This window comes from Hermetia illucens, chromosome 4 (genome assembly GCF_905115235.1).
Source record: "Hermetia illucens chromosome 4, iHerIll2.2.curated.20191125, whole genome shotgun sequence".
Taxonomy (NCBI): Eukaryota; Metazoa; Arthropoda; class Insecta; order Diptera; family Stratiomyidae; genus Hermetia; species Hermetia illucens.
In genome coordinates this window covers 59,422,798-59,446,019 of record NC_051852.1, presented here as the reverse complement: position 1 = coordinate 59,446,019, position 23,222 = coordinate 59,422,798, and the positions used below count along the sequence as shown (strand labels likewise).

The 23,222-nt window shown below is 44.0% G+C and overlaps 1 protein-coding gene across 1 annotated transcript in view; it reads right to left on the bottom strand.

Moving 5' to 3' along the window:
- LOC119655566 (GTPase-activating Rap/Ran-GAP domain-like protein 3) overlaps nt 1–23,222 on the bottom strand; it is a 278,003-nt gene that overhangs the window by 8,263 nt on the left and 246,518 nt on the right. The window contains exons 11-13 of the mRNA XM_038061498.1: nt 8,391–8,543; nt 7,780–8,086; nt 7,246–7,717 (exon numbers count right to left, since the gene is read on the bottom strand). Of these exons, the coding sequence (XP_037917426.1) occupies nt 7,246–7,717; nt 7,780–8,086; nt 8,391–8,543 (932 nt within the window). The remainder of the gene's footprint in view (nt 1–7,245; nt 7,718–7,779; nt 8,087–8,390; nt 8,544–23,222) is intronic.

Below are 23,222 nucleotides of genomic sequence, written 5' to 3'. Positions count from 1 at the left end.
AATTCGTCTGGAACGTCGGCGGGACTCACTAAGGCAGGACATTGCTAGACTGATTCAGAACAGCACTGGCAGTGCCAGCCGACGGGTGAGAAATAAAGTGCAGAGGGTTTACCGGAACTATGCCATCCCCTGTGAGACACCCGTAGTTGAAATTCTGGACACACTAAAACAGAAACTTTCTGTCATATGCAGTCGGTTACGACGGTATGGCGAAAGTTATTTCAGACGTGTCCAGAATGCAACATACGCGAGGAACCAGCGGAGCTTTGTCAGATCTCTCACCGAATCCCAACAGAGCGCCCAGACAATACAGTTCTCGGTGATGGAAGCGAAAGAGTATTGGGGTGGACTTTGGGGGTTACCTGCCCAGCATGCTGAGTGGATCACCGCCGAAGGCACCCGCCATGCCAATACACCTGGCATGAGTTTCGCGGATGTTACCGAAGAGGAAGTTCGACGAGCCATAAACATCTCGAAGAACTGGAGGGGCCCAGGTCTGGATCGGGTGCAGAATTTCTGGTATAAGAAATTTACCAGCGTACACAGTCGGTTGGCACGCAGTATAAATGAGGTCATGAGTCGGCCGGAGGAATTTCCACCTTTCCTCACTGCGGGGATTACCTACCTTATCCCTAAGAAGGACACGGTGCAGGACCCCGCAGACACAAGACCGATCACTTGCTTACCAACCCTCTACAAATTCATCACGTCCATTATTAGTGGAAGGATCAATGCGCACCTCGAGACCAACAACATTCTGTCCGAGGAGCAGAAGGGCTGCCGAGTTGGGTCAAGGGGTTGCAAAGAGCAACTCATTATCGACTCGGTAGCTGTAGGACAAGCAACTAGAGGCCAAAGAAACCTCTTCAGTTGCAATATCGATTATGCCAAGGCTTTTGATAGCGTTCCGCACACCTGGCTAATCGACATCCTACATCTGTATCTCATTGATCCGAAACTAATAAAGTTTTTGGCGACAGTCATGGAAGGGTGGCATACCACCTTATCAGTCCGTACATCTGAGGGTGCTAATACCTCAGAGCCCATCCGTATACCGCGGGGCATCTTCCAGGGGGATTTATTGAGTCCCCTTTGGTTTTGTAAGGCACTGAAACCCCTTTCATGGCTACTGAATGATGCTAGAGGGCATGGTTTTGCAATAAAGTATGGCCTACGTGCTAAGTGCGAACTGAGACACTTGATGTACTTAGATGACATCAAGCTGTATGCTGGTACTGACAACCATCTTAGAAGTCTGTTGCGAATAATAGACATGTTCAGCCGTGATATTCGGATGGAGTTTGGATTAGACAAATGTCGAATCCAAGCCATTCGCAAAGGTCATCACGAGCCACATGCCGGACATAGCATTGGTGACCTCCACATCGAAGCTATGACCGAGACAGACTTCTACAAATACCTAGGAATTCTGCAAGGAACCCATGCTCGAGTTGGTGATCTGAAAGAAGCTCTGCTGTCCGAATTCCCGCGACGTGTAAAGGTGGTGCTGAAATAGCATCTCTCGGGGAAGAATAAAATAAGCGCGTTGAATGCATTCGCTATGCCTTCACTGGCTTATGCATTTGGAATATTGCCGTGGACGAAGACCGATCTGGAAAAAGTCCAGCCGCGGATACGGGCAACTATGTCCAAATTCCGAATGCATCATCCATAGTCTGCCGTGGAGCGGATGATCTTGCCTCGTGACATCGGAGGTAGGGGCGTGGTTGACGTGGCGGCACAATTTCATCGCCAAGTCGACTCGCTGCGCGCTTATTTTTACAGCAAATAGGAGGTGAGTCCCTTGCATGCGGCTGTCTGTAAGGCAGACTGTGGACTGACTCCACTTAACTTGAAGGATCGATCTTTCTAGGGCTGATGTAACAGCGTTGCAAGAGATGCGATGGACAGGGACCGGTTTCCTGGAGAAGAGCCACTACACCATATATTATAGCGGCCATCCAGTAAACCATGTGCTCGGAGTAGGTTTCTTAGTCAGCCAAAAAATGAAACCTGCTGTTATCGGCTTTGAAAGTATAAGCGAACGGCTATGCACTCTGCGCTTGCGAGGCAAGTTTAGAAATATAAGCCTCATAAACGTTCACGCCCCTACAGAGGAGACTGCAGAGTCGGAGAAGGATACCTTCTACGAGGCAGTAGAAAGAACCCTCGAAGCCTGTCCCAGATATGATATCAAAATCATACTTGGGGATTTTAACAGACAAGTAGGGAAGGAGCCCGTATTCAGGCGATACGTTGGCTCCCATAGCTTACACGAAAAAACAAATGATAACGGACTGCGGGCTATTCAATTAGCAGGGTCACACGAAATGGTTGTTGGAAGTATCTGGTTTGCGCGGAAAGCGGTCCACAAACATACGTGGGCCTCTCAAGACGGGACCACTTTCAACCAAATTGACCACGTGTTGATCGAACGCCGCCACCTCTCAGCCTTGATGAATGTCAGAACATATAGGGGGGCCAATATAGACTCGGATCACTATCTCGTTGGCATGGTACTCCGAGCTCGAATAACAATACCACCTAGAATCCCCTCTGACAATCAGGTGAGAGTGAACACTGAAGCCATCCACAACACAACCCTCCGCGACACCTATAAGAGGGAAATGGATGCCGCAATAACCGCAGTCAATAGAGGACCTGGAGATGAAGCATCAACTAATGATCTTCACAACCACCTGAAGAACGTTATCATGGATACGGCCACAAATATACTTGGCCCCAGCCGCAAAAGGAGTCGGAACGGCTGGTTTGACGATGAATGTAAGCTAGCCACGGAACGGAAGAATGCCGCATACCGAGTAATGTTGCATTCTCAAAGAACGCGGGCACGCGCAGAGACTTATCACGAACTCCGTCGAGCGGAGAAGCGACTTCACAGACGGAAAAAGGAAGCCTGGGAGAACCAACAAGTCTGTGAACTAGAAAAGTACAGGGAGCAACCGCACCAGGCGCGGAAGTTTTACCAACAAGTCAGCAGGATGAAGCCTTATACACCTCGATGCTCATCCTGCCGGGACAAAGAGGGAAATCTGATTTCCGACAGAATGGGCATATTGGAGCGATGGGTTGAGTATTTTAATAAACTGCTCAACAACCAAAATATCGGCGAGTTGGAGGTCCCGCCAACTGAAGACGACGGACAAATACTGCCACCACCAAGTTTAGGAGAAACAGTCCGTGCAATTCATCGGCTAAAAAATCATAAGTCGCCAAGAGCCGATGGAATTACAGCCGAATTGGTTAAATATGGAGGCGACCAGTTACACCAAGTGGTTCATCAACTTGTGCTCAAGGTATGGGACAGCGAATCAATGCCTGACGATTGGCAGCGAGGCATAATCTGTCTCATACATAAAAAGGGAGATATCACACAGTGCAGCAATTATAGAGGTATCACGTTGCTGAGTACCATCTATAAGATATTCTCCACTATCTTGCTAGGCCGGATAGTCCCATACGCCCAGAACATCATTGGCCCATACCAAAGAGGCTTCACTCCAGGCAAATCAGCAACAGATCAGATTTTCTCTCTGCGGCAGGCGATGGAAAAACTGTTGGAATATGGACAACAGTTGCACCATCTGTTCATCGACTTTAAAGCCGCCTATGATAGCATGGCCAGGGTAGAACTGTACACGGCCATGAGAGAATTCGGTATCCCGACGAAATTAATAAGACTGACTAGGCTGACCCTGACCAATGTGCGAGGCCAGATAAAAGCAGCAGGATCACTCTCAAGACCATTCGACATCAACAACGGTCTACGACAAGGGGATGCGCTATCATGCGTCCTCTTTAACCTGGCCCTCCAGAAAGTGATCCGTGATGCTGAGGTGAATGCAAGAGGTACGATCCTCTTCAAGTCCACCCAACTACTGGCCTATGCTGACGATATCGACATCATGGGAAGAACCACCCGAGACGTTCAAACTGAATTCATCCAGATCGAGCAGGCGGCGCGAGATCTTGGGCTGCACATCAATGAAGGCAAGACAAAATACATGGTGGCAACGTCAGCACCGAAGACGAATCAACCAACAACATCAAACCGCACTGGTCAAACACAAGCACGAACAAGAATAAGGATAGGGGAATACAACTTTGAGACCGTTGACAATTTCTCCTATCTAGGGTCGAAAATCACAACCGATAACAACTACGATGATGAAATCCGCGCACGGTTGTTGTCAGCCAACAGAGCCTACTTCAGCTTACAAAGACTGTTCCGCTCGAAACGTCTCACCATAGGGTCAAAGCTCTTACTGTACAAGACTATGATCTTGCCAGTCCTCATGTATTCCTCGGAAACTTGGGTTCTTAGCAAGAAAAATTGCGAACTCTTGGCCGCGTTCGAGAGAAGAATCCTCCGAAGAATGTTTGGCCCCCTACATGAGGATGGACGATTCCGTAGCCTCCACAATGACGAAATCTATGAGCGATACCATGACCGTCCGGTTGTGGATAAAATCCGGCTCAATAGGTTACGGTGGGCGGGTCACTTAATCCGTATGGATGAAGACGATCCCACCCGGAAAGTCTATAAGGGCAATATCTATGGTAGGAAAGGAAGACGAGGCAGACCCTGCCTAAGATGGAGCGATGGCGTGGACCAGGACGCCAGACAGCTTTTAGGGATATCGAATTGGTGGACCTCGGCGCAAAACCGGGATGTCTGGAGTTCCTTATTAAGGCAGGCCTAGACCGGATACCGGTTGTTGCGCCGTTGATGATGATGATGATCGATCTTTCAATCCTCTGAGTGGGGTGAAGTCGGACCAAGAGCGGATCAATAAATGGAAGTCGAAGGCAATGCACGGTAAACACGTGAATTGTCTTTGGCAGCTATTTGTCGAACAGATGGCTGTGTGCTGGGAAGCTCTTTGCTGAGACGGAAGGGTTCATGTGTGCCATTCAGGACGGCGTGGTCGCCACCCGAGCTTATAAAAAACTCATCATGAAAGAACGGGTGGAGAACGACCAGTGAATGTGTGGTTCGGCGTTAGAGACGTTGGACCATCTCATTTCTGGCTGTACTGTTATGGCACCGGTGCAATACATCACCAGACATAATACTGTATGTAAGGTTATCCATCAAAACCTTGCATACAAGCATTGGCTGATCACGGGAGCATGTCTGGTTTACCGATATGAGCCGGAAGCAGTACTTGATAGTTCTGCTTACAGCATGTATTGGGACCGGCGAGTTCTGACTGATCGCCACACTCTACACAACAAGCCTGACGTACTGTTAGTTGAGGAGACGGGTCACTCCGCGTATATTATTGATGTTGCTATCCCCCATAAAAGCAACATTGAACGAAAATACGTGGAGAAGAAAGTGAACTATGAGTCATTGGCTCGAGAAATCAAAGAAATTTGGCGTCTCGAGCGGATGGTTGTAGTTCCCATAATATTGTCAGCTACAGGTATTGTACCTAAATCCCTCACGGCTTCCCTTGATGTCCTGGGACTTTCGCACAGTCTGGTTCGAACCATGCAGAAGTACACCATTCTGCATATGTGCACGGATTCTCCTACTGACCTACCACCGGTCACCACCACCAGCGCCCCTTTAGTTTTTAAGTAGGAAGGATCGTCCGAGCCTAAATGCTTGGCACTTAGTGCTAGTATTAGGTAAAATCCGGCATCTGCCGAGATTGTGATAACTCGGAAATAATAATGTTGATGCTCTTATATATATCAAGGTGACAATCGTCACGATCGAATTCATGTCTGCCTTCCCAAATATGGTTACCCTTTACTGTCCAAATCAACATCTAATTTTCCTAAATGACCTTTCAGACATTGGAGCTTTCTGGTTCCTAATCTCTCAGGCCATTTTAACGGCACAAACACCTCCTGTTGGACTACAATACCAACAACAATAATCATCAGTTACATGCGGAGTTTCGCTGCCTGCAACATCGCTCATTTTAGCTCACCGCTTTCTACCTACAGTGTAAGGAGTTACTACCTTTACCTTGATTACTTCTTGATTAGCAGCAACATCAATAAAATCTGAAGCCGAATACATTCCTACTTCTGCAATGATCGAAAAAACAAACAACTTTTCCCAAGCAGCCTTAAAGGCTTGAATCCAAAACCGTCACAAAGTCCGTTAAGCATAGTAAACACAAAAAATCAACCATTATTCTAAAAAAAAATACTATTGTTATTATTTTTCTGTCGTCTATGATTAATTATTGTTTGCTAAACACCCACTTGCGAGTGGAATGTGGGCTCAAATAACTTCTGCCCTCAAAAAGAATATGCTTTGCTTCGTGATAGCTACATATCTATCTCCATTCTCTTAGCCTCTCTCAAAATTTTCGAGTAGATCACCAAATCAATCATCGATAGCACCGTAATAGGGATAATTCTATCCCTGATTTCCAGCTTGCCAACTGAACAAGTCACTCGGTAGAACATGCACTTCTAAACTGATATTTCGTTTTGGATTAATCGTTTTGTATGGAGGACGCCCGTCTTGATCGTGAAAACTGAAGTGATCCTTGCATATTTCCTGTTGTGGGGAAGGTGTTTGCTAAAATCATCGTGGAGCACATAAAGGAAAATTTCGAAAGCTTGATCGAGAGAGAGGTTGGTTTCCGCCCTAGATCATTCTGTATCCCCCAGGTTAATCTTCTACGCAGGATGGCCGATGTGTGCGCCGCTTTTGATGTGCTTAGTGCAGAACAGTGGAAGAAAAGTGTAAGCCTCTCGGAAAGTTGCGAGGGGTACATTGGCATTTACTTTACTATTATCAACTCATTTCAGGCAAGTAAAAGTTTTCAATAGTTGAAATATGACTATCCAATAACATGAGTACATCTCTTTTTAGTTAATATGGTTGCGCTATCTTCCTTTTGCCTTTTTATTCTGGTTGAAAAATGTATTACTAAACAAAATTATTAATGATTAATTTCTCAATGTAGGCGTTCTCACTGCATCTCCATACAAATTTTGATTAACATCATTGGTATTGGTATATTTGGTTTGCAATATTGGTGTAGTCAGCCACTCTTCCCGGGAGAGACAGTAGTTTATGCAATAGAATAGTGTGAAAAGGTGAGGAAGGTTCCTCGCGAATATCACATATGTCAGAGCTTACGACAGTTCACAATTTCGTGTCTTATGTTGCTGTCGCACAAATGGTTTTACAAATATGTATGATGGGTACTATCTATCCGTTAATCTACAATCTGTTAGTCTTATACTTACTTGAAACCAACGCACATTAGTCCTCCGGTATTTGTATTTGTTGGGCCTTCAAGCAACGTTACAATGGTGGGAACATCGTGTAATGAAACCTCTTTGAGAAAAATGAAACCGTCAACAGTCTCTGTGTCGTTTTCGGGACACCAAGATGCCCAAGCTGCCGTATGTTTCCATTGAAAGAGCAAAATCTTTTTTCCTACTGCAACTGCTATTCGCAGATGACCACCACTAACATTTGAAGTGGAAAACAAGTGACAACTCCTTGTTCGATCAATTCGTCGCTCCTTTACCTCCACGCGACTGCGAACTCGGATGGAATCTTCAGTAAATTCTCTCAGACGGAAAACGTGGAGTCGGTGACCATCTCGATTTGTCATTGATCCTCCTCGTATCAGCAGCAGCCCATGGTCTTCAATCACAGATAATTGTTTCACGTAAAAAGTTTTGTCGAAAACTAGTTGATGTGATTGATCTTCTGTAAGGCGATTACGCAGAGTTAATACAACATTTGATAAAGGTCCTGGAAATGGGGTTTACCTCTAACTAAAAATATCCCATCGTCAGTGGCTACGAATAATTTGTCATTGCCGAATGAATCTCCAGCAAGTGTTCCTCTATGTTGAAATGTTGGGTAGAAGCATTGAGGTTCCCACGGCGGCCTCTTAAATAATGTACAAGGACTTGCCGATGCCAAACTTGTAGGGGCGTCTCCTCTCACAATAGCTTCCAATTTCAATGCTTGACCGATTCGGACGAATTCAATTTGTCTGGCATCTTCTTTCAGTTTCGACGTGCGAGGCGCATCGTAGAGAACTTCCGAGAATGCACGTCTGTTGAGCATGTTCTAGAAAAGGAAAAATAATCAGTCTCAAATGAAGTTAGGAAGGAAAGAATTAAAAAAAAATTATCAAATTTGTATTTCGGAGGAATGACCAAGCGCTTCATGCCTCCATCAACTGATGCCAGGTCTCTGAGCGCATTTGGTAATACAACAATTTGTTCGCGGCTTCGGATTCTCCGATGCATTTCCCTTTCTCTGTGAATACTGTTTCAAGGAAAGTTACGTACGCTGATTTTAATTTCCCTCCTCTCCTCTGGCTTTTTGATATTACGAAACAACATCATAATAATAGTAGAGTAAAACTTACGAGTTTATTGTCGTGAACATATTCTTCATAGAGATCCTTAATGAGCATTTCTAAGGTTCGTTCGCGTTTTCTCGAAAATGTTGGCGTTTGGAACGTAGCTTTCTCGCCATTTATTAATTTAACTAATAAAAAGTCGCGAAACATGGAAATATTCTGAAAGAAAAAAAACTTTATTGTTTGGTGGAAATGATTAGCAAATAGGAATGTATGTTTTTTTTGTCGTGATTTCAGTTTTTCCATCCTTAAAATTTGATGTCTGTGAAAAAAAATATTCTACCTTCATAGCTTCTTTAAGTGCAATGAGGGAAAAGTGATCGCAATGTATGAAGCTACACACTACAAACTTTCGATGCGTTTTTTCCAGACTATGCTGTAAAGAGCAGCAAGTCTGGTCTGCCCTTACATATTTCTGCTACAAGTCCATTAGTAGCTCGATTTACCAAAAACGGATGGATCAGTTTAGGGAGCTAGGATCTTTTAAGATGAAAGATTCATTCACTTATTCATTGTGTCCTGATTTTAAATTTCTTGGAAGAAACCATGTTGACATACTTCTGTGGCTAGGACCTAACATAGCTGCTGTTATCTTATAATACCAGGTTAATGGTAAGACGAGAAACGTTGTAGCTGTCTCCGTGCACCTATAATGCTGTAATTTTACGTGTCCATGCATCTAAATTGAAAGCTCATTGAGTTTGAGTCGGCTTAAAACTGTGATCATTGGAGATAATATCTTACCCGCATAAATAATATCTAAAATGGAATTTGAAGAAACAAAGAGCAAATCAAAAGTAAACTGTAAGCAATCCTTTATTTTAATCAATCACTAATGAGTGTTCCTTTCCCTTTGCGGAATCACAACAATCATTTACTCCACTAAATTTTGGATGCATTTGTATGAAATCGCCTGTAGTAGCCTGTGGTAGACGGCTTATTTGGAATCGTGGTTGTTCCAGTCAATAGTTTTAAGTGAAAGCGGTGAAAATTGAGAAAAAGAACGCCGATAAGACGGAACCTTGTGGGATGCCTGCAGGAACATAACATGGATTGGAAAGTGTACCATCGAGAAGGACAGACGCTTTTCTATTCTTCATTAGCTCAGAAGGCACTCACATATATGCGGATGAAAGAGGAAGTTATTAGACATTTTGCAGATGAGTCCTTCATGTCATCATGACACCAGCATAAGTGATGGTATAAGGCATAATTCAGGGAATTAAATCCAACTACTATTAACAAAGTTATAGAAAGTCAGATCTTTGCATTTCACGTAAATTCATTGCACTTTAAGTGGTATATGACGTCATCATCATATAAAGCCAATTTAGTCGGAGCCGATGAGGTCGTGTGCGACTACCCGAACGTCCTTTTCGGTAAGCAGGCCTCGAATGTAACTGCGATCGAAATCCACATCCTGAGCGTCACTATTGACTTGAGATTTTCGACCTCCCAACGTGTGTCACGGGATGCGCACACCGTGTTCTCGGCCGGCATTGGCAGCAGCACCTCCAGCAAGCCCGAGTCCGCGCAGGCTAAGATAGCACTGATGCTCTGTGTGAGTCACTGAAACCACAGAGATTGTAACAGTTCTGAGCCGACCTTATCCTCATCCAGCTGCCTCATTTCTCGAAATAGCTGGCAGGGGATACGGTCGTCCAGCATCAGTTCGTTCAGTATGTGATTCAGCTTCGTTTTCTTACTTACTGACAGACGTCGGACGTAGGAGCAGTCTTCCAATACGTCCACGATCAGCCCGATGATCTCGTCGTCGAGGCCGATGAGCAACAATCGCATGGCAGCCGATGCGGCGAACGACCGCTGCCACCAAAAGGAGGCCATCGTTTTTTCATCATGCGATATGTTAAATGGGACCCATCAAGTGAAGTGAGCAAAGCGGATCTCGAACACCGGAGCGGAACAAACAACCGGAGCGGACAGAAAAGAGTTTTATTATGCCCTCGCCGGAGCTACGAAATCGCCCAACCACACAAAAAACGAGCGGAGACCGGAGCCATTAAAGACCTCAGGTAGGCTTTTACAACGAGTGTCCACTTTTTTTTGTACGGTATTGTTAACACACTGAAATTTATTAAGAATAAGAAAAATTCCGCCATGCTATTAACATAGCGTACTGGTTACAAGCCCAGGTAAAGGAGGACGGTTTGAGGCAACGTACTTTGTACTATTCTCACTAAAACAAAAATAAAATGCTGAGAGAAGGGGAAAAGATAAATAAAGTATAGTTGAAGTTATTCGACAGGCCGACAAAAAAAAAGGCATCCAATCTCGTTAGAAACAACATGATCGGATCTAGTAACAAGCCTCGAAAAAATGCTAGAACGTCCATCTTACACGATGTAGTAGGACGGGCCCCGGCCCTGTCGAGAAATGGGCAAGGGTTCCTGACACATGGACGGCATTAGAACGTAATATAAGTAAGTTAGTCTGAATAAAACAAATACTTATCTGCGCGCTAAATATTGACACCCTAACTGGAGAGAGCGAGAAACTCGCAAGGGCCCTTCGCAAAAGGTGTATTGATGTCTGCGTTTTGCAAGAAACCCGATGGTTCGGTACAAAAGCTGCGACATAGAGCGCGAACGTGGTAAAAATGGCTATAAAGTCCTCTATTTTATTAGCCCACACATTCAATACGGTGTTGCATTGCCATCTCAGAGGGTTTCTATGATGTCATTAAAGAGGCCGAACGATTTGATGACCGACTGATGAGGCTCACCATTATATCAGCTGATCGCACTATTCACTTTTTACTGCGTATGCAGCACGGACAAGTCGACCTGATACCGAGAAATATGGCTATGTGGGTGAAAATGCAGATGGTAACAGGTGCCATGCCAGAAAGGAGTTTGGAGCGAATAGAAATGAGTTTTTGACGCCTGATCCCCATGAAAAAGACACAACCACTGTCAACGGCAGTGACCTGCTCAGAACTGAGTGACTTAAATATCTCGGGTCAATACTATCAGCTGTGTCCGGATAGCTGAGTGGTTAGAGCACAAGGCTATTGTACGGAAGGTCGATTTGACGTCGGACACCAGTCGACTCAGCTGTGAATGAGTACCTGAGTCAAATTAGGGTAATAATTTCGGGCGACGGCAATGCTGACCACATTGCCTCCTACAGGGTACTGTAATCCTGTAGTGTACCGTTACGGTCTTGAATGAAGTGGACGATTATTACGTTGGCCCAACAATGCTATCAGCTAATGGAGACTTGCGTTATGAAATAGTTTCACGCATTAACGCAGCCTGGATGAAGTGGCGTTCTACAACTGGTGTTCTTTGCAATCGACGAATTAATAATTAATATTATAATTTACCGGAATTTCGCCCGGTTTATTGTTCTCTGTAATTTTGAGTATTGGGCGATTACAAACGACAATGAACGGTGTGTTGCGGTAATGAAGATGAAGATGTTGAGTTGGACTAGTGGCGTGACTCGTTTTGATCATATCCGAAATGAGGGTATCTGCGAGCGATATGGCGTTGCTTAGATGATATGGTGACGTAAATCGCTCTGACGAGAATTCACTTGCCAAGATTGATCTCAACATTGAAGTCGATGGTAGGCGACCAAAAGGCCAGCCGAAACAGCGGTGGCTTGATACGAGGGATGGGGATTTAAAACCCTGGAGATTGCATCCAGATCAGGCAGATTATACAACAGTTGAGACCAAAAATTCCGCTTAACTGAGATGCTCGTAAAAAATGCACATTAAATTTTTGCAACCGTAAAGAAGATATATCTTTTTTTCAATTGTATTTGAACATATTACGCACGGAGATACTTGTAGAAAACCGAGTCGTAAACTATTGAAAGTCCTGGGGGTTTAACATGAGTACCTGCCGTGTAGGCATAATCTCACGGTCTTCTTCGGACACGGATTGATTTTGGGATCACAATCAGATCGCCGCTCTGACTGGCACAGCGGTACTGGTTTACACTGAGTGCAGGCTTAGCATTCATACCAGTGGATGCGAGGCCTATCTAACACCTCTGCCGCAACTAAGGAGTACGGTACCCAAGTTGTACAGTGCAATTCCACGCTTGAGCCCCGAGGAGCTCTGCCCGCCATGTACGCATAACCACAACTACCATGAAACTCCCAAAAGGGGGTCAAATAACCGGGCCGAGAACACATCCTCCAGGAGTTCCCATAATACCAGATAACCTCCGGTGAGGATTCGTGGCGGAGCCACTTCAGATGAGTCCCTTGCAGACTCGGGTCTGATCACTCTCCTCGAGTACGTGGGGCCACACTCCCCAACGGGTTAACTGGAGCCCGAAGCGGAGAACCGCAACGGAACTTTTCACCAGATAACTACCGCTCTGCTTACTCGTAAACTATTATAAGGAGCTTGGTGAAAACAGGGAAGTCGAACCAAGTAGCTGTACTTCGCGTTTTGTCGGGATCGGAAGCTGTTGTTATTGCCAGTAGCAGGAAAAGAATACTATATATAAAAATGGATGACTGCGAGGTAGTTTCGCAATTGGTGATTAGGAATTTGGAGGTAAGAGAGCTGTTAAACTATGCATTACGGAAAGGGCCAGCCAATCTTAGGTTAGGATGATGCCAAACATCGTTGGACCGAAATGCAGTGGTAGCCTGAGGCTCTCATCTGGTTAGGAGCTTTGGCCAGCGCAATGAACCAGGGGAAAATGAGTTTGTGTAACAATGAGGGAACCCCGAAAAGAAGTGCTGACAATTAATATCGAGCAATTGGTCGGATGAAAGCACAGAGAAACAAATTACCACCTCATATATTTACCTCCCAAACCAATTGAACTCGACTATTTGAAAGCTAAGCCGGCTTTAGCTGGGAACTCAAGACATCCCCACTTTACGCAAAGGTCCATCAATTCGATATTCCTAGAAGCTGTCTAGCGTCCTGGTTTACGCCATCGCTTGACCTCTGGCTGAGTCTGCACGTTTTCTTTCTTCACCTTTCCGGGCTTGATCATCGATAGTGACTAAGTGATCGGCCCTCCGCAACCAATTGAGCCGGATTTTATCCACAAGCAGACGTTGTGGCATCGGTCATAAATTTGGACGTTAAATAGGCTACGGAATCGTCCATGGACCTGTAGGGGACCAAAAATTCTTTGTAAGATTTTTCTCTCAAGCCCGGCTAAGAGTTCGCAATTTTTTCTGCTAAAAACCCGAATATCCGACTGGCTAGATTATTGTCTTGTACAATAAGAGCTTTGACGTTATGGTGAGGCGGATTTTTGATCCTACATAGAAAAAATTATCAATGGTTTCAAAATTGCATTCTCGTATCTTTAATGTTCTCATCTTGCCAGTGTTATTTGATGCATTTCTTTCGTTCTTGATGCTGCTATAGTTCATCTTGCCGTCACTAGTTTGCAGTACAACATCTCAGACCTCAGATTTCAAGCAGAAATTCGTATGTAGTATTCCTACAGCATTGTTCCCCGCGATATAGCAATTATAATGCCACAAAATTTCTTGGGCAAATTTAAATATTCACATGAAAAGCGTGTGAAGCCACTACTGACGAGCACGGAGCCCTGCCTGAAAGAGGAGAAGCTGTAATCAATTCAAAGTGCTGTGAGTATTTTTTTTTTCGCTAGTATGCGGGCATGTCATTGGGTTTGCCAGCATTGACAGAGGGAAGGTTGTATTGGAGACAAAAATTGCTAGCATAGCAGTCCGATGGTATTATTATTATTCTGTTAAGGGAAAGTCGCACCGCGTCCTTCAAGAACTATTGTGCCCCTTTTACTGGTTATAGTGTACCTATTGATCATAGTATCTCAAGCAGGCCTGTAACCGTTAGGAACTATAGTATGTTCCCCACTTCCCGATGTTTCATTTTTGCATCTGGTATTAAGTGTTCTCCCAGATGTCTCGACTTACTTTGCACAACTGCCGGACACTGTCCCAGGACGTGTATAGAGGTTTCGTCCTCCTCCTCACAAAACCTGCAGGCAGTGTCCGTAAATATCCCTAGCTTCCCTAGGTGATAGTTCAGCCGACAATGACCAGTGAGAATTCCCACTATGATTCGGAGGTTCTTTTGGTGAGGTTTAAGCAATCCTTTGTACGCATGGGTTTGTATCCCCCAATAAGCACCCTGGACTGCTCGATTCCACAGAAGGGTTCTGGTCCGTGTAAAGGCGTCCCTGCTCCGTTGTTAGCTAGTTTGTCCGCTGCCTCGTTGCCTTCCAACCCAGCATGGCCTAGAACCCGAAGTATCCAGACCTTGTTGGACGAGCCGGGTGTATTCAGTCTCTCAAGGCATTCCCATACCAGTTTAGAGTTCACCTGGTTGGACCTAAGTGCGTTGATCGCTGCTTGGCTATTGGTGAGAATGGCTATGTTCCGCCCCTTATAGTTCCTTTGTAGATTAAAGGAGGCACATTTGTCTATGACAGATATTTCCGCCTGGAATATGCTAGTGTACCTGTCCATTGGCTTAAAGTACATTTTCCTTGGACCAATGACACCGGCACCCACTCCCTCTGCTGTGAGGGATCCGTCAGTGTACCAAGTAATCAGTTGCTGGTTTAAGCCGTATGTCGCAGCCACGCTCTCCCAGTTTGCCTTGTTACTCCAACGTGTTTTAAACTTCTTATCGAAGTGAAACCACGTTGTCATATTGTCCCTCGGTATCAGTAATTCGGGATACCGCCTAGAAAGGATATCAATCTTCCTTCGATTTAGGCAGCTCCCCGCCTCACTCATACTACTGGCCATCCCGAATATTGATCTCCTTGCTTGCATCTGTATGTGCAGATGGAGAGAGTACTAGGGATGCCGTTGGGCATGTCCTCATTGCCCCATTGAAACACACGCAAACCAGCCTTTGGAGCTTATGTAATTCCCTGGCTTGTGTACTGAGTTGGGTTCTTTCTGCCCAGATTACCGCTCCATAGGTAATCATTGGCCTTACTATTGCAGGATATATCCAAAGTAGTATCTTCGGGCTGCAACCCACATTTTTTTCCTGCTATGGATCAAATCAATTCATCAGAGCCGTCGCGGCTTTCCGACAAGTGTTTCCGACATGTGTCTTCCAGAGTAATTTTTGGTCTAGCGTGATTCCCAAATATTTGATCTCTGTTTCTCGTTTCACCTCCATATCATGTAATGCTATGGCTTTCAGGTGATCCAGCTTACGCCTCCTAGCGAATGGGACTATGGTGGTTTAGGTTGGGTTGATCCTCAGTCCCACCTTCCTGCACCAGGCACTAGTAACCCTTAATCCAGTTTGGATTCTATCACATGGGGTATCTTCATATTTACCCCTACAGATTAAAACAACGTCGTCCGCGTAGCCCTGGACTTGTATTCCAGTACTTGTTAACACGTCTAGGAGTTCATCCACTACCATGCTCCACATCAGCGGCGATAGTACTCCACCCTGTGGACAGCCTTGAGTGGTGTTCATGATAATAGAAATTGTACCTCTATTTGTCTGCTTTCTAGCATTTTGCCCATCCAGAGTGCCAGGGTGTTTCCCACTCCTTTGCGGCTCAGGGCATCCTGTATCTCTGTGTGCGATGTGTTGTCGAATGCTCCTTCGATATCCAAAAACGCGCACGGTGGAATTTCTTTTGTTTCTATTGTTTCAGTTGACCATCCTGCCCGGTAAGCGTGTTGACAGTGATGTAGGGGATTACGCTTTAGAACGTTAGTTCTAATATAGTTGTCTATGACCTTCCCCACCGTTTTGAGTACGAACGATGTTAGGCAGATTGGTCTGAAAGATTTAGGGTGACAAGGATCCTTTTTACCCGCTTTCGGAATAAAGACCCCTTTTGCCCGTCTCCATGCCCTTGGTATGTAATCCAGTGCTATTCTCCCCCTTACCACCCTCAGAAGAGACTCTAAGATAAGTCCTAGGCCTTTCTGGATAAGTGCTGGGAAAATGCCGCCTACTCCGGGAAATTTCATTGGTTTAAAAGTCCCCCCCCCCTCCCTAGCTTCTGAGCATACCTCTTTTGCTAGTTTCCAGCTCTCCTTCCTTCCTCTTTTATTCTTTGTTGGGGTGTCAGGCAGATTGTTGTCGCCTGCCACCGAGGGGTAGGACCCCGGGAAATGAGTTCTGAGCATTAGGTGTACCCTGTCCTCCTCATTCTTGGTGAATGTCCCATCTTCCTTTTTTCAAGCAGACAGAGGATATTCCCCCGTCTTTGGCTACAGCCTTGTACAGCCTAGTTGCTTCTATGATCTGTTCGATGGTATAGAATGATTATATGATAATAATATTCTGGCAAGTTATATAACATCTTCTCCGATGGGAAATCCTCGTTGTGATGGTGGAGAAATGGTTTTTTCACTGTCTGGAGGAAAGAAGTAATCCAGAAGAGACACTAGCTGGAACGTTTACATGTGAGAAGTATATACCAGAAGAATCATGCGCTTTGAGGTGAGGAGGTTTTGATTAAAGAAAGAGAGCTAGTTCAGGTACACCTTCCCCGTAAATTAGTATTTTATGACAGTTCCGAGAGGGCAAAGGGTTAAGGGTCCAGTTTAGAGAGTATACATTTCTGGTTGCTTATGGGCTAATGTTTTTTCACCACTTTTATCCTCCGAAATTATTATAAATTGTAAAATATACATACTAGGATGCGGCTCTTATCCCGGATAATAGAAATAGAAGGAGATTTCTGTTCGTTAGAAGTTGTCATACTATCTTTGGTCTTGAACCTAAGTGTCAGATTGAACCCTATCTGTGTAAGAATTTGGTTATTATGACGGCACGTGGTATTTTGCAATTCAATTAGCACATGTCCTCAAGAATTTCGCCTCCCTGGATTGTTGCAAACGTAAAGTGGTAAAATTTAGAGTGGAGTTTGATAAACAGTGATGTATTCCTTTCGCAGATGACATTTGTCAACAGAGAAGCAATAATGTAGGATTTGAACCTTTATGGTCCTGTATATAATAAAGAAATTTCCGTAGCAGCTGCACTATTATTCTATTGTGTTGTCCTGATTGAACAATTTTTAAAATAAAACAAGTCGGGAAACCGGAAGCTCGGTTTTTCCGCTCAGGTTTTTTTTGCTGCTTCTGTGAGTATATTTGATGAGCCCTGACCCAGAAGAACTACCTTTTATGCAGCTTGGGACTAAAACAATTGAGGTGTCCGAATTTATCAAGGACAAGTACAAAGTGCAGCAAGCCATTAAGAACATGGTGAGAACCATCAGGGTGCTTTATAATATTTCCCAGGAAGAAGTTAGAAAGCCTAAGGAAAAACCGGACATCCCAGGCCCAATAGTGTCACAGGCGACCCAAATGACATCAAAGCACAAAGTCATCGATCTTCGATCAAGTAAGCAAGTGCGAGACAAAGAGGGGGAAGCTTTGGGGAATCAACAGGCACCAAAAAGAAACAAGTCGGAATACCGGAAGCTCGCGTTTCAGGTATAAAGGTTTTGTGTTCATCTTATGTAAGAAATTTCAATGCACATTTTTCGATCCGTATATCGCTACAAATCCAACATAATCCTTCATATTTTTCCAAACTACGAGACATACGTACATATTAGAGCCTAATATCTATGGGTGCTCACCCAAAACAAACAAACTGCCTATTTCCGAATACTGTACACATATATGCACGTATATAAATTGATCGTACCCATGTTTCCGATTTACTTCTTATATCTATTTGAATTAGGCACTACCCGCAAAGTTCATTAGCACGCATATATTATATACACACACATGTCTGGTTGACAAATAACTAAAAAACTAAAACTAAATAATTCTCTGCGACCCAATTCATAAGAACTCATTTCGTTGTGGTATTGACGAATTGATATGTGATGATGACGTCATGCAGGTTGTAGAGTGCACGAAATTCACAAAAACTTGTAAAGTTTCACCCCCTATAACTTTGTTAGTAATTGTTGGATTTCTTTCAAACTTGACGGAACTGTGCATTATGTTCTTCATTACACGCATGCCAACTTTGTACTTCTAGAAGGGGGGTAAATTTCTAAAATGTAGAAATATACTATTATTAACTTTATTTGTGCAGATATCGGAACCGGATATGTTTTGAGGCCTAGATTTCGTAGAAATGCACCATTGTGATTTTTTTCAGATTTTTCAGTTGGATAGATTCTGAGCCCTCACTCCCCTATGTTTCACGAGACATCAAATATTGAACCAGTTTCGAAAAGTAATACTAATTCAGACCTTTCATTTGATACCCTTACATTATGTGAAAAAAAAATTGCACCATCCATTCACATGTATGGGGAGCCCCCCCTTAAACTTAACACAATATGGCGCCAGTTACTGCATGTAAAGGGAACACCAGGTTACATACTCTCACCAATTTTCGTGACAATCGGTCTAGCCGTTTCCGAATAAATCGGGTGTGACAGACAGACAGACAGACATACAGACAGACGGACAGACAAACACCGTCTCGATTCTTCACACAAAACCTTAAAAAAGAGGTCTTGACCAGCCCAACAAACGGAACTAAAAGTTCAGAAGGGCCTAAAGTGTCCAAACTTGGTACGTCGGCTAGCGAAGCGAAACCTAAAGAAAATAAGAGCGGTACTTGGACTAAGGTCGTGAACAAGAAGAGAAACAAGAAACCGAAGGTGTGAATTCGCCCGGAGGTAATTGTAAGCTTCAACAGAGGACATCTAACGTATGCGAAGATACTGAAGAATGTGAAATCTGACCCCAGCTTAAAAGACCTAGGCGGAAATGAGGAGACGGAAAAGGATCTCGATGAGGTAACATCCAGAGAAGAGATCTGCACTGCCGTGAAGCAACAATTCAAGTTGGAGGAACTCAGCGAAGGATCTATCGTGAGCCTAAGAAAAGCTTATGGTAGTACTCAAACGGCCACAATGTAACTGCCAGTGGAGTCAGCGCAAAAGTTGTTGGCCGTGGGGAAGGTTCGAATTGGATGGGTTGTTTGCCGACTAAAGGAGCAGATCTCCTTAAAGAGGTGCTTCAAATGAATAATGTTTGGACACTTCGCGAAGCGGCATTGATCGGTCCGATCGATGTCGAAGGTGTGGGGAGAAAGGACATATTGCTAAGGAGAGCGATAGAGACCCCAAATGCATTTTGTGCAAAGGAAAGGAGGGACGGGATAACCGGCATATTGCCGGTAAATCCCTGGAATTTCAATAAAAAAATGAGGTTTATTCAAATACACCTCAATCATTGTAGGGTCGCTCAAGATTTACTCGAGCAGACCATCTACGAATCCGAGGTGGAAATTGCCATCATTAGCATTATATAAACCGTCACGGAGGCGTATGGGTTACAGATTCGACTGGTGGGCATGTGGTCGACAAGCATACAATGTACTGGGGGTCAGACATACAGCAGCTTTGTGTGGACGAAAATAAACGGGGTATATATGTACAGCTATTATGCTCCCCCCCCCCCCCCCCCCAAGCCTGACATTGCCCGAATTCGAGGAAATGTTTGACAGTCTTGTTTTCGACGCAAGGGGTCGTAGTCCAAGGGTGATTGCTGGTGACTTCAATGCTTAGGCTAGTGAGTGGGGTAGCGGAGAGACAAATGCAAGGGGCCGCAGTCTATTAGACGCTTTCGCACAGTTGCAGATCATTCTGGCCAACGAAGGATATGTAAACACCTTTCAGAAAAGGGGGTCTGCCTCAATCGAAGACCTAACTTTTGTCAGCCCTGCACAGGCATGTGGTATGTCCTGGTGCGTCAGCAATGACTACACCTACAGCAATTACCAGGCAATCTTCTTTGGGCTATGCATGGAGTCACCGGACAGAAGACCATCATGTCCGAAACCGAGAAAGATGTCGGGCTAGTCCGCTAAAGCTCTGGATGAGCAGTCCTTCATAGAGGTGTGGTAGGCCAACCTAATAAAGCAGGCTCTTCTACGGAAAGAGCTGCCCATGTGACCCAATGCATCGCCAAAGCATGTGACGCTACTGGTGGAATACTGAACTGGCCAGCCTTCGATCAGCCTGTCACCGAATATCGGCTGAGAGAGCAGTAGACAGAATCGACCAAAGGCAAAAAGAGCGCGCCTATAAGGAAGCCCGCAAAACCCTCAAGCTCACCATTAAACGAAGCAAGAGGGAAAGCTTTAAGGAGCTCTGTTCGGGAGCGGACGTAAACCCGTGGGGGAGCGCCTATAGAATCGTGATGGGGCGAATCAGGGGCCGATCATCTCCGCAGATCACGTGCGCTTCGCTCTTGTTAAAAATTATCCGGGGGTTATTCCCCATGTGAAGCGATCAGTGTTGTTAACGGTTGGCTAAAGAGTTCTAGTCTGACAAAACGGTCTGAAAAAATGGAAGCGGTCCTCATCACCAATCGCCGTGAAAGAAATTTTACCCGTATTCAAATTGGGAATCATATCATCACTTCTAAGCCTACCATCAAATACTATACCTATAAGCAACACGTGTAGTATGTTTATGACAAAGCATCCACTGAAAATGTCGCCCGGGCAAGAATGATGCCGAACGTGAGAGGACCACGGCATGTTTCCAGGTTGCTTATAGCTAGGGTAGTGTGTTCGATCCTGCTCTATGCAGCTCCAGCTTGGGGAAAGGCATTGTAGGTTGCATGTAACGCTAACAAACTGAGTTCAGTCTACAGAAATACAGCCCTAAGGGTGTGCTCGGCATTCAGGACTGTCTCAGATGATGCAGTATTCGTCATCTCTGGAATTATGCCCATTGACATCTTGGCAGATGAGATGACGAATATATATATTGCGAAGTCTATCTCTCCTTTATCGCAGACGAAGGACGAGGAGAGATCTCTAAACAGATGGCAAGACTGCCATCAAGGAGAGGTCGCAGAGACGGCAGGGTGAGATTAATTATAATCTTACTCAGTTTCTCACGGGGCATGGATGATATCGCCAGTACCTCTTCAGAAATTGATCTGCTTAGGGCAATGCTAGAACTGATAGTTTGAACTGCTGGAGTTTACAATATTTCATTCATCACAGGAAACTATTTCGTTTATACTTGACCTCAGTTCGTTACGGTATGCTCACCGGCGGAAAATATTGAATGACTGGTAGTCCTGCTATTATATAAGTATATTTAGTTAATGTGACTTTGTGCCGTCATATTAGACCCGTTGAGAACATGCCTGCCAGTGTAGTGCTAAAATTTGTCATGAGACAAGGTAACCTTACGCATAATACTATACATATATCTTAGTTTCAGAGACTATTGTAATTGCATTCTTTACGGAACATGTAATATGTGAAGGCACACTAAAGTCTTGCAACACCACTCTCGGTCATATGTCCTTTGCTTCCAATTATCAACACTTCAATTCACCAGCCTGGTAATTTCTACAGCCACATATATACAAATAAAATAAAAACGTATATTTCTACTTCAGGAGATTGGGAACGCCTTAAATAGATTAACTAAATTTCGTAATCTAATCAATCAATCAAAAGGTGTTTCTTCCCATGAAATCAAGGGTTTGTTCTCTGCTTTGCTGCTTAAGAAAACATTTGAATGCTGCCTACTAATCAAGACGATGTGATGATGCCCTCTGGACTATCACATCAAGACACGATATGATGATAGATAGAAGTTTGTGTAGGAAGAGCTTTGTAAGGATAACGATTGGGGTGGAGACGATGAGTGTCTTATGAAATTGGATACAGAAAAACTTCCAAGAAAGTTCAGAGATAGAATTAATTCTGCTAATAGTTCCGATAGTATGGGTTATATTCAGGAGTACTAAAACTGGAGAAAGGTTGTTATTTTAGGTTGAAATCAGTGACATCAGAATAGGTTGTCCACCTGTGAATGAAGAAAAAAAAATTTTTCTTTCACTTTCTATTCCTGTATAGTTCAGGTCCATTAGAGACTTAGAAACCGAAAGGGAATAAATGTAAAATATATGATGAAATAATGGGAGATCTGATTGCCATCTATGTCGTAATCAGATCGTATATGTATTAAGTAATACTATTCACCTTAAGTGCTCAAATGGCTCAAGTGGTTAGAGGGCTGGACCGTCGAAGCGGAAGGTCGCGGTTCAAATCTCATTGGTGGCAGATGGATTTGTTGTCGTGACTGGATGTTGGATCAGGGTAATAATCTTGGGAGAACGCAATGCTGACCACATTGCCTCCTACTACTGTAACCCTGTAGTGTACCGTTACTGTCTAGAATGAAGTTCTGTAACACACGTCAAGACACCTGATCCAATTGGATTGTTGCGCCACCGATTATTATCATTATTCACCTTAATATCATACTAAAATTCTATGTACATTTGACGTCTTACGTTTCAATACGGGTCAAGGCGGCCGTTGAGGAGCGGGGTCAGAGTTATTTTTTGCACGGATGACAAACATTCCAAGCAATCCTAAACAACTATAAAGTTTGTCACCATTACATGTGAATTTGTTCCTGTCAAAAATTATGTTGGATGCTAAAAAATTAAGCGCGAAAAGCCAGGATTTAGTCGCTTCATGTCTTTGCGTAATGTTGAAGCATAATATAAATACCATATTTATAAATACTTGGTGTCAGTCCTTTCTATCAGGACATTTGGATTTGTTGTAACTGTATTTTCTTAATAATTAAGTGTGAGAAATGTGTTCATATCCTAGGGGCGACAATTAAAGCCTCGATTGTTGGCAAAAGCCCTTTTTATACAATAGTGTATATATAATATAAGCTTTCTAATACCATAGCTTGAAATTTCCACACCAAAACGTTTGGAAAATTTTCTACAGTTCTCTGTACTCATTCATTACTGTATCGCCCATTGCTTATTAAATCTGGATTAAGGTTATTTTGCTTTCGTCAGATCAAATTATATGAATCCCT